Here is a 15,589-nt window from a genome sequence, read left to right as displayed (position 1 = left end):
GAGGAGACAGAGCAACTGGAACTCTCACGCATTGCAGAGGAATGCAAAATGGTACAGTCACTTTAGAAAGAAGTTTGGAAGTTTCTTATAATGTTAGACATACACTTAAACCACAGGACCCAGCAATCCCAATGGATACTCAAGCGAAATAATCTATTTAGCACATAAACCTGAACCACGCACAGCGGTGCACACCTGTAATCCCAGAAACTCAGGAGGCTGAGGCAGGAGGATCACATGTTTAAGTGAGGTCAGCCTCAGCAACTTAGTGAGACCCTGTCTCAAAATAAAAAATAAAAAGGTTGCAGGCAAATGAATGAAAATTGGAGAATATCATGTTAAGTGAGATAAGCCAATCTCAAAAATCCAAAAGACAAATGATCTCACTGATAAGCAGATGATGACACATAATGGGGGGTGGGGGGGGGCAAGAATGGAGGAAGGAGGGACTGTATAGAGGGAAAAGAGAGGTGGGAGGGGTGGGGGGAAGGAAAAAAATAACGGAATGAATCAAACATCATTACTCTATGTAAATGTATGAATATGCAAATGGTATGCTGTTACTCCATGTACAAACAGAAACAATATGTATCCCATTTGTTTACAATAAAAATAAATTTAAAAATAAAAAATAAAAAGGACTGCAGATGTAGCTCAGTGGTAAAGTGCCCTTGGGTTCAATTCCCAGTACAAAAAAAAAAAAAAAATCACATAAACTTGAATTCTTATGTTTATATCAGCTTTATTCATAACACAATAACTAGAAATAACTCAAATATTCCTCAGCTGAGGAATGGTGCTATTGTTGTCTGAAATTTGCATGCTGAAATCTAAGACCCAATATGAGGGTTCTTGGAGCTAGGGACTTGAGGAGGTGATTAGGTTAAGGTCAGAGTCCTCATGAATGGGATTGGTGCCCTTATCAAAGAGACCCCAGAGGATCCCCTTCCACCATGTGAGGACACAGCTAAAAGGTACCATCTTTAAACCAGGAAGTGGGCCCTCATCAGACACCAAATCTGCCAGCACCTTGATCTTTGATTACCCTCCCCTAGGTCTGTGAGAAGTAAATTTCTGTTGTTTATAAACCACCTACTCCATGGCACTTGGTTATAGAGTCCACACAGAAAAGACAAATGGATAAACCAACTCTGATAAAGCCACATAATGAAATACTATTGAACATTAAAAAAGGAGAAAATAGATAAGTGAATCTCAAACTATGCTATGCAAAAAGCTGTAGACTCAAAAGACTACATACTGTGTGATTCCATTCACACAACATTCTAAAAATGCAAAACCAGCAACAAAGAACAGATCAGGATTTCTAGGGAAGATGGAGGATTTGACTAACAAAAAAAAAATTGCATGAGAGATTTCTGGGGTGATGAAACTATTCCAGATCTTAATTGTGGTTGTGGTTATACAAGTTTATGCACTTGTCAACATCAGAGAACCGTACATTACAATATGTAAATTTAATTTTAAAAATTGTCAACAAAAACTTCTTAAGAATGGAGAGAGATTTGATCAGGGTCTAACTTACTTTATAAGTGATCAATTTATTGGTCACTTCATTGGTACATAAGGTTCAGGCACACTTTCTCACTTATTCATTCACTCAGTTTTTTCCTAAAATATCTGTTAAACAATGTGACAACGAAACCTCCTTGATTCTATTCCTGACACCACTTCAATCCTTATTCTTCTCTTCTCTACTTTTCCAACCTTAGTTTGAGCCCACTTCATTGTCCCTAGTATGATGTATGAGTTCATTTTCTGCTGCTATAACAAAATGCCCAAAGCTGAATAATGTATAAAGAAGAGACTTTTATTTTTAGTTCACAATTTAGGAAGCTGCACCAATTGACACTTTTTGCTCAGTCCACTGATCCTGTCCCTAACTCAATGGGCCCATGACACTATCAGCTAGTACATTGGGGCAACAGAGCTCAGTCCCACTTTCCACATCCATCACCAACTTTGTCCAGCAAGCCTGGCAGGTGCATCAATGTGCCATGACTCCTAAGAAGTGCATGTACCCACTTACCAGATCTGGAGACCTACCCTGCCAATCAGTTACCAAAGGAGACCAACCCACAGGATGGAGGGATTGGATAAAGATATGCAGAAAAAGAGGTTGAGCAAGAAGGAGTCAGCATCCATCCCAAAGTCAATGTGCATGACTGATTGCAAAATCAACTGCATGGCCTCAGGAACTCTGGTTACAAAAGGGAGACAGACATCCAAGGTCAAGAAACACTAATCACCTCCTTCTAATGTGTTTTTGTCTAACTGACTCTTGCTCCGGAAAAATCCCAAGGGAAGCAAGGAGAATGAGAGGAGGAAAGAAAAAGCAGCACTTATTCAGCGCTCAGCCTTAGGGCAAACTTCCAGAAACTTCAATGGTCTGGAAACCAACCGGGAATCGGAAATAAATAAAAAGCTTCTATGGAACTGATCAATACTCACCAGAGGAGTCAAGGCCACAACAGCAAGGCAAGAAGAAGGAACCAGGAGGCACAACAGCTAAGAGTAATGCAAAATTCTGAATCGAATTCTGGACAGAAAAATAGCGTTAGAGGAAAACTAGTGTAATTCTCCGATGGCTCAATGTTAATTTCCAGTTTTGACCACTGTGCTATGGTTAGCTGAATTACTAGCATTGGGGGAAGCTGGGTGAAGGGTATGTATGAATGCTCCATATTATTTTTGTAATTTTTCTGTAAATGTAAAATTATTAAAAATAAAATGGGTGGGGCTGGGATTGTGGCTCAGTGGTAGAGCACTTGCCTAGCACGTGTGAGGCACTGGGTTTGATTCTCAGCACCACATATAAATAAATAAAATAAAGGTTTGTCCACAACTAAAAATAAAAATTTTTTAAATAAAAAAATGAAAAGGATGCTTTGTTTGTCTTTTAAAGGACTACATCCAGCAACATCCTGGTGAGAATAAAATCCTTCCCACCAAACCAGTTTTTGCTGGCCTGGACTGTTCATGAACATAGTATCTTCATTTCCCAATCATGCATAGTGGTCTCTCAAGAAACCTAGGAGTTTAGAAGTCTCAAACAGACAGAGGAAGAGAACTGGAAGGGACACATTGCCAGGTGGCGGGGAAAGAGAAAGCAGTAGGAGGCAGTTCCTGCCCTGTGCAGGAAAGAGAGACCTGTCCACCTGGGGAGCCTGGGGAGCATCCTCCGCCCCTCACCCCAAACCCTGTTCCAGCACAATTGCTGGTGTCTTTATGACCCAACTCCAATTGTGCAACTAATGTTTATGGAGCCCTGGGCCACAACCTGGACTGAGGACACTGTACTGAACCAGCCTCAGTTTCTGCCTTTGGAGGCAAATATGCACAAACTCAAAAGAATAGCATTCAAGATTTCTATAATTTTGAACCCTAAAGTGTGTTATGGGCCCTCATATGAAATAGCTATTTGTTCAACCTGGGAAAAGACCAGGCCAGAGAAGTGTCCAAAGGAGAGGGTGTTGGGAATCATAGGTGGCCAGGGTGCAGAGCAAGAGACAATGGCTGGGAGGGAATCTAGAGAGGTGGGCAGGGCCCCAGGCAGAAGGGATCTGGACTCTCCAGCCCCAGGACCAGGGGAACCCAGCGTGCAGCGATGGGAAGCTCCTGAAGGGCTTCAGCAAGGGCAAGCCTGGGCTGAAGGAAGCTCCCTAGGCCACAGGGTGAGGAGGTGTCCTTCCTTCAACTGTCTGAGTCACAGAGAGGCGATATTGAAGCTAGTCTGCGTCCTGTTTGAGGGCAGCACACGTGTGACACTGCAAAGGACCAAGGAGATAGTCCAAACAGAGATGCCAAGGAAACAGCCTCTTGCCCACAAGGCCAAATAGAAGCCTCTGCTGCCCACTAAGCTGCCCTGTCTCATCCCACCTGTAGCTCAGCTGCTCTGAACAGGATGTAAATTGGTCACTCACTATACTGCACTCAGGTTCTTCTAGGGAAAAACTTCTCCCAGTGACATTTCAAGTTCATCATGGTCAGTTCAAAATGAATGATAATCACAACATCACAGGGTACCCCGTAAATATGTACAATTATCATGAGTCAATGAAAAATGAAAAACAAGGCCAGGGGTAGTGGTTCAGTGGCAGAGCACTTGCCTAGCACATATAAGGCCCTGGGTTCAATCCTCAGCACCACATAAAAATAAGTAAATAAAGGTATTGTGTCCATCTACAACTAAAAAAAAATTTTTTTTAATGAAAAACAAATGGCAGACAGACTTGGGCGGTTCTCCTAGAAACCTGTTAAAGAAGAAGAACCTCTTCCTCTCCCCGTGTCACACTGGGTTCTAGGATTCCCTGTTCTGAGTTGTGGACATGTGCAGGTGACAGGGAGACTTTCAGACATTCCTGAAAACTACCAGGAGCTCTGGGAGAGAGGGCCAGGGCAGGAAGGAGAGGGAAGGCCAAAAGTCCCCTTCACATCAGCCACTCCAGCAGCTGGGGCCCAGGTGGAAGATGCTGCAGAGAGACCCAGGTCCCAGGGGTGCCTGAGTGAGACCCTTCCTGCTGGACCAAAATTAGGAAAGGACAAGTGATTTGCCCCAGGACACATACAGGTAAGTGGCAGAGAGGGGATTCGAACTTAGGTATCCTGGCTCCAAACCCAGAGCTCCTGAGCCAGCCCTGGGATCGCATCTCCTTGCTTTCTGGAATTTCTCTCTCTGCTGGTCAATGCCTTTCAAGGGTATTGGACACCATCTGTGTGCCAGGCCAGCCTCTCCTCTTCCTGAATGTGACCCTTCTCCACTTATCCTCTCAAATGAACTGTGGAAATGACTCTCACACACATTTAGGCTCTCTATGAATGTTTTCTGCACTGTTTTGTTTGTTTACACCATCTCCTTCCAAAAGAATCAAAGCCACTCAAAAACACATGCAGGGTACAATGTTTTCTCTAACCAGTGAATAAATATGGTCAAAGAAAACATACACACATCTTGGACTGAGGTTGTGGCTCAGTGGTGGAGGGCTCCCTTAGCATGCCTGAGGCCCTGAGTTCAATCCTCGGCACCGCATAAAAATAAAGATGTTGTGTCCACCTACAACTGAAAAATATTTAAAAAAAGAAAACAAACACATATCTCAAACTTTTAAATATCAGAACAAAGGAAGCATACACACTACAACTGTTTGAAAAATACAAGTGAGTGAATTGGGACAAAGGAAAAATGAGGATAGGAAATAAAAGAAAAAGACCAGGAAAACACGGAAAGGCACAAGTCCCACACCTGCCAAAGGTGGCCCCCCAAAAACAGGCTTTAAATAGCAAGGATTGCAGGAGGGATTGCAGGAGGAAGCCCTTTGTTTCAAGATTCACAATATTTGAGAGATATTTTAAGTGAAAAAGCAAACCGTTCTTCAAAAAAAATGAAACCATTTTTGTTACTGAGCCTGGAAAGCAAGTTCTCCCACAGACTGAATAAATATTAATTCTTTTCCCTCCGCCCCTGTTTGGAATCCCAAATTCCTCTTCCACTTTGAAGCTGGGCATCTAGCTCTCTTGCCTCAATGAGGCACGTGCACAGGACTGAACATCCTTTTCTTCTTCTTATGAAAGCGTCGCATATGTACATTTAAATGCACATAAGCGTGCTGTTCAGAGAATTCACACAAACAAAACACACCTCTGTACCCAGCACCCACGTCAAGAAACGGCATTCCAGGGACTCTGAAGCCCCCACCTGCCACTACATCACCCCCAATGTAAACACTGCCCAGACTTCCAACTCCGTACTTTGGGACTTGGTATAAACGGAAGCAAATAGCGTCTGGCTTCTGTCACTCCACCCTGCATTTGTGAGTGGCCCGTGTCGTTGCCTTTAGGTGCAATAGGTTTGTTCCCTTTGTATTGAATATCCCATCATCCAGCTCGGCCACGGTTACTCTCCTGCAATTGGACAGGTTCATCCATTCTTGGTTGGGAAAATAAATAGTCTCATAAATTGCACATGGTATTTTTATCTGAGTTTACTCTGAAAAAAAATTCATGTAAGTGCTTGAGTTCAGGAGATGCCTAAACTTTTAAATTAGACTCAAATGTAGCCTCTGGCAGTTGACAGTATTTTGAACACTGGAATCTATTTTCGTGACTAAAGAGCTCTCAGTCGTGTGGCGAGGAGAGCAAAAAACAAATAGGAAAGTCATAAGAAAAAAGTGTCTCTCTTTGCTCCTTCACAAGTAGACATTCAACACTTGTAGGCAACGTTAATTGAGACTTCACTGCCTGTCAAGAACTGTGCTGAATGCTGGTGTGTGTTATTTCACTCCGTCCTCGCTGCAACACTGTGGAACCCTTTGACTTTTATTACTCTCGTTTCTCAACAGTTGTCTTGCTGCCCAGTTCTTCATCCTCAGGTTTCACTCTGCAAATCTTCTGTATCCTCACCACATCCTATTCCAGAGTCATTTAGGACTGACCCAGCCCACACTCATTTCCCTCCCTCCCTCCTGAGTCCCAAAGCCCCAAGACCTCCAATAAAAGACAAAGCTCTGATAGAAGATAGACCCAAGATGAAATTTCAAGCTTACTACTGTTAAGGGGTAAACTTTTTAAAGGCTGAAATCATGAATGTCATACAAGACATGCATGACCAGGATTTTATTTAACTTACTAATGAGGAAACCAGTAAGATGTTGTACACAATTCAAAGGGGACTCCGAATAGCATGTGCCCATGGACACTGGCAACCCACCTCTCCCCACAAGTTATCTACTGGCTCTAACTGAAAAACTTCATTTGCATCTCAATGGACAAAAATAGTTTGTGTTATTACCCGTTTTCTAGAATTGACAATCATAAAATAGCTCAGAGATCATGACCGGCACGAACCCCCATAAAAACAAATGACACCTAATATTCAGTTAAAAGGACACCTGGTAATCTCCTTTGCCTATTTTTAACTGTCTCTTAATCTTATACCTGGCACTACTTAGCCAGTTGCACGTCTCTGGAGAGTCGCTTAAATCCTGAGGGCCTCAGTCTCCTCATCAGTAAGGTGGAAGCAAAAGCACAAAACCCTAGGCGCTCTCAGCTGACAGGAGCTGCTTTAGGACTATGGATCTTTCTCTGTTCCAAGTTTCCTCGTTCTGCTCCAGCTGCCACCTCTGAGCTTGTGCACTTTAGGACGATGGCCTGCTCCCTGTCCTTACCACCTCCCTCCAAGCAAGGTCTCTTTCTTTTAGCACCACCAGGACATGCTCCAGGGCACCTCTGGTAAAAATCAGATGCAAAGAGGAAAAATCTTCACAAAACTGGTGGGGTAGGCTTTCCTGCCTCCCTGCCCCCCCACTCCGCCCCCCCATAAGATCAAGGCAACGAGGAAGACCAAGTCCTTCGTAATGTAAGTCAAGACTAGGAAGACAGTCACCATCCTCCTGTAAAAGGGACACACTAGCAAGAGGGACACACCTTCCCAAAAGGCCTGATGGATTCTTTAGACAGATATCCTACCCAGAGACCAGGCCATCCTGAAGTCCTTCCTCCTTCCCCTCGCCCACCCTTAGTGTCAAACAATCCCCACCCCCAACAAAAATACTGATGCATTGGCCATCACCGGGACAAGGGTGGAGAAACAAAGATGTCTGAAGGAAGGAAGGATGGCGGCAGGTCAGCTGACAGGCCCAGGAGGCCCCTTGGCAACTCCACCCCGTGGATTCTATTTGGGATGAATGACATCATGGACCCCACCTTTATTTACAAACAGAAAGGACATTCTTCCAGATTCCCTGTGAGCAACTGGGATAAGATGAAGCAGACTCTAGGGCAAATCCCCACAGCCCAGCACTTGGGGCCATCAGGACATCTCAAAGTCCTGAGATGTCACTTCTCAGTTTATTTTATGCTACTATAACAGAATGCAACACATTTTGTGACGTATAATAAACAAAAATGTGGCTTACAGTTTTGGAGGCTGGGAAGTTCAAGATCAAGGACCTAGTGAGGGCCTTCCTGGTACATCATAAAAGGTAGAAGACACCCATGGGTGAGAGAGAGAGATAAGAGGACTGAACTCGTCCTTTTACGAGGAACCCACTCTGGCAACAACCACTCCCTTGATAATGGCACTGAGGCATCTCTGAGGGTAGAGCCCTCCTGAGTTACTCTCCTCTTAAAGGTCTTACCTTTCAACATTATTTCATTTGGAATTAAGTTTCCAACACAAGAACTTTGGGGTACACATACAAGCCACAGCACTGACATGATTTTCCAAAGGTTCTCCCCTCTAGCCTTCCTGCTTGACCTTAATCAAGAAGACACTAGGGCTGGGGAGATAGCTCAGCTGGTAGAGTGCTTGCCTCACAAGCACAAGGCCCTGAGTTCGATCCCCAGTACCGCAAAAAAAAAAAAAAGAAGACACTAGAAATCGCTGAACTTCTCTGATGCCCTGAAGATGCCCTTCCTTCAAATCCAAAACCATACAGAAGAACGCCTCAAGCCTATATGGACATAACCATTGACAAAAAGTATAATCAGGGACGTGCACAAACTTACCCATGAGGATGTCTACTGCAGTGTGTCTAGAAGTGTGGGAAATGGAAACAAAATAGATGCTCAGCAATAGGGGACTGGTTAAATAAAATATATTACAGCCGTCTGATACAATGCTAGATAGCCATCCAAAGTGTAACACAGAGAAGAGAGGAAATGTCATGGTTAGCAAGGCACTCCATTTAAGGATACTTGTAGAGTTGTATAGAAAGAAAGAGAGAGAGAGAGAGGGAGGGGGAAGGAGGGAGGGAGGGAGGGAGAAACTCAACAGTAGCTGGGATCTATTTTCTTCTTTCTCCTTTGGAGTTTTCCAAGTGGCCTAGACTAATAAATATTTGTGGATAGATGGATGGATAGATGACAGAAAGGAGAGAGAGAGAGAGAGATCTAGGCAGGCAAACAGCCATAATCCAACTTCTAAGGTTAGACCCAGGGAAAACATTTCTAGGTCTGAGGAACGGGCTAGCCTTGGCAGATCAGAGAAACATAAGTTACCAGCGAAGGAGAATGAACTCTTTAAGGCTGATGTCTTCCCTAACGTCTCACTCTAAGTGAACCACCCCATACCACCCCACTACAAAACACACACACACACACACACACACACACACACACATACGCACGCACACACACGCACATCCAAAGGAACAACCAGAATATCCATCCTGTGACGATCAGCTAGGGTCTACTCAGGGAGATCAAGGTCATCTTTGTATAGCAAGCAGAGCTTTGGCCTGGGAGACTTACAGTCTCTAATCCTGCCTCTGAGGCCCTGCCCGGTGCTCTTTTTTCTCTGATTTTCATTTGTAAATATACAAAATAAATGCAAAGATTGGACAAAAAGCCTCTCCAGGTCCCTTTTCTCCAGACTCTCAGAGAACTTTCCTTTCATTCTGGTCCCATCACCTACACCTGGAGATGCCCCCATGGCAGCCCCAGATTAGCTGGGACATGCCAGTCTGGGTCCTGGGTAGGGTGAGGGTAGCAGCGCTGGAGGCATAGACCAGAAAGAAGAGCTTGCCAAAGCAGGCCCAGAAGGTCTTCACCAGTGAGGCCCCAGACAAACCAGTGGCTCCTGCCTCCCCTGGGAAGCCCAAGCATGGCACTGGCAGAGCTGGGGTGGAATGAGGTTTGTTTCTCCTGGAAGCCTGCTCTGCCCCCAGCCTCCCTGCAGAGCCTCTGGTTGGCTCACTTCCCTTCCACAGCATCCCCAGGGCTCCTCTGCTTCCCCAGGGTTTAGCATCAACATGCTCAGCTCTTTGTCATGTTTTAGAGAACCAACTTCCAGCAGTGGCAGGCCTTTGGGTTTTGAAACAAACCTGGCTTCCAATCCCCTGGCCTCTTTAAGCTCCAGATCTGTTATCAATAAATTGGGGTGGGGGGGTAGGTCGGGGCTGGCAACAATGTGTTTCATCAATTCATTCATCAAATTTAGGAGAGTCCACTCTATTCAGACCCCTGCAGCCCCAACCAGATGCTGCCCTTCCGGGGCTCCGAGGCAAGTAGAGATTTAAAAGAATTCCATCAGTAACTAAAAAGCACCCCAACATAGCAAGGGTGCAATAAATGGGGATAAGGAAGAAAAGGAGGCCTGGGGGATGGGCTGGGATTTGTCTAAGGCCCCAAAGTAGGGCACCGGCAGAGCAGTTGCTGGAGGCTGTGGGGACAGGGTTGCATCTGCCAGGGCTGAACTTCCAGGGTTGACCTTCCAGGGCAGAGGGCATAAAGTGGGTGGGCCACGAAGGAAACAGGCCCGCTCCTCACTTTGAGTGGAGGCTTCGGCATGGCCTAGGTGACGCCCTGGCATCCCAGAACTCCCCTGCCAGCATCTGGGAACAGGATTCCCTCCCAGAGCCCCTCCCAATGGACCGGCCATGCTGTGTCCCTCCCACCCCCTCACCCCTCGATTCTGCCCTTTGCTCTTTGCCGGTAACTGGGTTTCCCTGCCAAGTGCCCAGCCTGTATCTGGCTGTGTTCTTCACTGGAGTATGGCTGGTCCACCCTTTCCTGCACGTGTCTGTATATCTGTCCTCTGTTCTCGTCTCTATGTCTGTTGTCCCTTTCTCACGTCTGGCTGGCGCGCCGGCCTCCCTGCATCTCCCGGCCTCCCCGCCGCCCTGCCCCGCCTGCCGCTGTGTGGGTGTCGGGCTGGCTGTGCGCAGAGGGGCGCGGCTCGGCCCTCCCCCCTCCCCCGCGTCCCCCATCTCAGGAATGACCCGGACCGCGGCGCAGCGGTGCTGAGGCCCGCGAGCCGCGCCGCCGCCGAGGGAGACTCGAGCGGGTGACGGTGGCGTGGGCGGCGGCGCGGGGACGACGGGCGGCCGGGTGGGGCTGCGGCAGGGCAGGGCCGGAGCGGGTCCTGGGCAGCCGCCGCCGCCTCCTGGGCCAGGATCGCGGGCGGCGGGTCAGCTCCGCTCGGCCCGACCCCGCGTCGCCTGGCCCGCCCCGCCCCTGCGCACGGAGCAGGCCGAGGAGGAGCGGCGCGCCCCCCGCGACGCCCGAGCCGGAGCCGGAGCCGGAGCTGGAGCCCAAGCGCCGCGGCAGCCGAGTGGGAGCCGGAGAGGGAGCCGGAGCCAGAGCGGGAACCCGAGCTGGAGCCGAAGCTGGAGCCGGCACTGCGGCGCACGGAGCGCAGCGCGGCAGCCAAGCCGAGTAAGGGGCGTGGGGCCGGGGGCGGCGCTGGGAGGCGGGGAGGGGTCCCGGCCCGCGTCCCCCGCGCTCCGCCGCGGCACCGGCGAACGCACACACCCGGGGGCGCACCGCGCGGAGCCTCTGCTCGCCAGGCGGGCGGATGCGCGGTCCGGAGCGGAACCGCAGCGCGCTCGGAACGGAGTGGGATCCCGGGACTCCTGCGGACCCCCGCCCCGGCTTCCGCGCCCCCGGACAGGCCGACCGGACTGGCGCGGAGGCTGCCCCTGAGCACGCTTCCGGGCGGCGGGGAAGGGGAGGTCTCCCTGCCTGACTCGAGTCCCGGACGAGCATCTACCCGGTGGGGGCTTCCCAAGGCGGTCTCCCCGACCCCATGTCCTCGGTTTGGGGGATCCCTGAGCAAACCACCTAAGAAGAGAAAACTAGGGCACACTCTTGGCGAGAGTAGGAAAGGAAGTAGGGTTTCGCGGAGTTTGAGCTTGAACCCTCCTCCCACTCCCATGAGCCGGGAAGTTTGACCCTCGACGGGCGGGTCACCCGGGCCATGCCCCTGCTTTGGTGCCTGGTGCTCCGGTCTATCTTAGCACAGATGGTGGAAGAGGGAGCTTCCTCCAGCGCACCTTCTCCCCTTCGGGGGCAGAATTTACTGTGCGCCGCAAGAGGGACCCCAGTCTGAGACCCAGGAGGCGGATCCGCTGGCTGCGCAGTGCTGAGCTGCACAGCCACCTCTCTCCAGTGGCCTTCCTAAATCGGATAGTGCCCACCCCACCCCCAGCCGAGTCTCGCGTGGCCCTTCCTTTCTCTCCTTGGTGTTCTGTGGTCAGGGAGCTGACTGGGCAGTGAGGATCCAGGGCTGACCTCCTGGTCCTCTAAGATGGCAACGTGGGTGGCCAGGTCCAGGATGGGAAGAGGAGGGCACAAGTTACAGGTGCGAGAAGCAGGGGCTCCAAGGGCTTGACGTGGATAGCAGTCTTCGTCTTGATCCACATAGTCCCGGGGCACCTGCCAAGAGGATGCTCCTCTGCACTCTCTCTTCAAACATCCCGCCTGGAACCAGTGAATTCACCACCCTGTGCCTCAATTTCCTCCTCTGAAAAGTAGGCGGGATTCTATTATGAGCAGGATGTTTAAGGGCTTTGGAACCAGAAGGAGGTCTAGGTGACTTGCTAGCTGTATGACCTTAGGTAAGACACTTAACCTCTCTGAGCCTCAGTTTCCCCACCTGAAATTTGGGAAAGGTGAATTGGGAGGATTCAATAAGATGATTTTCCTGGTGTCCCTGGCACACAGCTAGTACCCAACTGCATTTGACTACAGGTGTCATTCTATGAGGTGTCCAGCACCAGTAGATGCTGAGGCAAAGTGAATTGCCCTGAAGTGATGGGGCTTTAGCCCCCCTCCCTGCTTTTGAATCCCCTGAGGTTTATTGGCATCTTATTGCAAAGCAAAACTTTCTCCTTAGGCCCACACTTTCTTAGGCACTCCCTTGGTGCTCTCTGCCCAACCCAGGTCTCCCCTTCCTTCCCACCATCCCATCTCCAGGTTGGAAAAGGCTCATCTGACTCTAAGAGGTACTTTTCCCTCCTTGTCCTAGGCTGATGTCTGCTTCCATTCAGAGAGACCCCACATATTTCTCACATTCTGTATAAGGGAGTTTACACACCTCCCCCCACTCCGGGATTAGGGGCACAGGGAAGATTGCTTTCCCTGGGTGAGCGGTCTGGCTGTCAGGTAGCTTTTGCATCTGGCACTGATAATGATTCAGACAGCAGCAGGAAGTAACAGGGAGAGGATTCATCAGGTCAGGGAGACTTCCAGGAGGGTTGAGGGGTGCTGGCCTTGACTCTTTTCTGACTGTGATGTGCACCTCCAGTTGACTAGCTCATGAGACTCCCAGAAATGATGACCCTTAGGAAAGAAATGGACCCAGGGACTGAATAGGTTAGTATTCAGAGTGGGATGGTCCCCAGGAAGGAATCTGCCCCAATCTTGCAAGTGGTACCCCTGACCCCAAAGCTGGGGTCCTTGGGGTGACACAGATGGTATAGGTCATCATTGTATAGGCATTGATGTAAAGAAAATAGAGGTTCAGTTTATGGACACTCATGTTGGTCCCTGGCCACCTATGCAGCTGCCCAGAACCGGGGTGAGTGATTTCAGGTTAGGAAACATGCTCACATGCCACCAGGAAGGGACCTGGTGAGGCCAGCTGAGTGGGCTGCCTCCCCAGGACTCCTATTGCCCAGACTGCCCCACTCCTGTTCTTCCTCTGTGGCCCACCCCCTTCCCCATTAGGGTGTCACATCTCTGCATCTTCCATAATCCTCACTCATCTTCCCAAAGGAGTTAATCAGAAGCTAATTAGGTTCGTGTCTACTGGTGCACACGGTATTTGGAACACAGCTGATAGGGATGGGGTGTGATTGTCTCTGGAAAGAGTCCACTGGACACCCTGGGAGGACCATTACCTGAAGCTCTTGCCCTGGAATTGCCTAGAGCACAGGGTGAGGGGCAGGAAGCAAAAATCTGCTCAGCCTCCTAAAGGAGAAACTGAGACCAGGAGGGCTTCCGGACCCCCTCTGCAGGTGATGGCAAGGTAGAGGTGTGGGCCAGAGCCCAGCTGTTTGGAACTGGACTGTCTGGGTAACAGCATGTGATTCTGGGTAGTGACTTAACTTTTCAGAGCCTCGGTGCCATCTTGAAATCGAGACTGACTTCCACACCTCCCAGGATAACTGTGAGGACTGAAGAATTAATGCGTTGGAAGCATTAGGAATGTCCAGTGGCCCTCTGCCAGTGGCCCTGCCCTGTCTCCATTGTGAAAACGCATCGCACACACTGTTTCCTAAATGTAAACATTTACTCTTTGAATTCTGACAACAGTTCTTTGAGGCAGGGCGGGTAGGGAAGGGAGTCCGCAGGAATCCCGGGATCCTGTTGTTCCCTTCTGTCAATGAGAACCCTGAGGCTTGGAAAGGTTCAGGGCCACCTAGCTTTAGCTAGGTACAGAATACTCACACTTCACTGTGACTCATCATAATTTCATACAAGTCCTTAAAATTGAAAAGTAGTACTTGTAAAGTAGAGGACATGTCGTTAGTCACGGAGATGATTCCTCGGTGGAGATCTTTAGTGGTTTTATATCTGAGAACTGAAAAAGAAAATATTCATTGTCCATGGACTATAGAATTTTTAGAGACACCATTATTTTTTTGTATTCAAACAATAATCAAACTGATTTGATCAAATTGATTTAAAGAAAAATCTCTGATCCTTGCCTACCCCCTTCTCTCCATTTTTCTCCATAGCACTCAACTTCCCTAATATGTATATATCTTATTCATTTATTTATTGTCTTCTTTTGCCAATATCACCGTGAGCTCTGCAAGGGCAGGGACCTCTGATCATCTCATTCATTATGATGTCCCCAGAGCCTAGGATGGTAGTTAGCATTGTGCTTTGCAAAATTATAAAGTGTCTTATAAACATAACGTCTGTTATTGTTATTATTTTTGCCAAGTGCATAGATTGATTGAAAACAAAACATTTACAGTTTGTGGAAGAAACTGTTCTCTCCAACCTTTGGCAAATATGACTTGTTCAAGCACTGGGGGTAATTTAATGAAATTTTAAAATGATGCAGATTATTTTTCTAATATTTTAACAAAAGTGCTTATCAGTAAATTTGAAGTCAAGTTAACTTTAAAAACCTCTTCAGTAACGAATAAGTTCCAAGGTAATTAAATTAGCTTTACATTTTTCAATGAGTAACTATCACTGTCTGAATCACTTAATGACTTGATCACTTGATTACCTTTACTCCATTAGCACAAAAGTTTTTATCCCAAATCTTCATTTTAATGATCCTTTAGGCTATAAAAGGAATTCATGTTCACTATAGAAATTGGGACTATCATAAAAATATAAAGAACATAAAATGCTCCTTAATCTCACCACTGCCCAGAAAGCACAGTGACTGTGAATATTATATTCTATTTCCTTTCTAATCTTTTGCTATGTATGAATATATTCTCTAGGGATTTTTCTTTCACAAAATAAGGATCATGCTGTATGCACAGTTCTATAACCTGTTTTTTTAAATATCCTGGGATTTTTTTTCCTTTTAGAATTATACCAAAAGTCTTTATGTTATTAAAAATCTTGAAAAACATGATTTCATGGCTATATAATATTCCATTATAAGTGGGTACCATCATTTGCTCAGTCTGCCCTCTCTCATTGGTGGGCCACATTGAGGATCCCTCTCTTATTTCAGTGCTATAAACTTTTATGTGTGTCTCTGAGTGTTTATGAGCCCTGAGTTAGGTTTCTCTAAACCCTTATGTCAGGACCTATTTCTAACTTGCAGTTGGGCAGGTTTATGGTATATATAGGAAATCAAGCCTTCTGTTTGGGC

The 15,589-nt window shown here is 47.6% G+C and overlaps 1 protein-coding gene across 1 annotated transcript in view; it reads left to right on the top strand.

The window, feature by feature from the left end:
• The first annotated feature begins 10,397 nt into the window (after window positions 1-10,397).
• Window positions 10,398-15,589, top strand: part of Bean1 (brain expressed associated with NEDD4 1) — a 47,764-nt gene continuing 42,572 nt past the window's right edge. The window contains exons 1-2 of the mRNA XM_047529023.1: window positions 10,398-10,452; window positions 10,766-11,175. Coding sequence (XP_047384979.1) covers window positions 10,398-10,452; window positions 10,766-11,175 — 465 coding nt within the window. The remainder of the gene's footprint in view (window positions 10,453-10,765; window positions 11,176-15,589) is intronic.

This window comes from Sciurus carolinensis, chromosome 16 (assembly GCF_902686445.1).
Source record: "Sciurus carolinensis chromosome 16, mSciCar1.2, whole genome shotgun sequence".
Classification (NCBI taxonomy): domain Eukaryota; kingdom Metazoa; phylum Chordata; class Mammalia; order Rodentia; family Sciuridae; genus Sciurus; species Sciurus carolinensis.
This window is presented reverse-complemented; position numbering and strand designations above follow the sequence as displayed.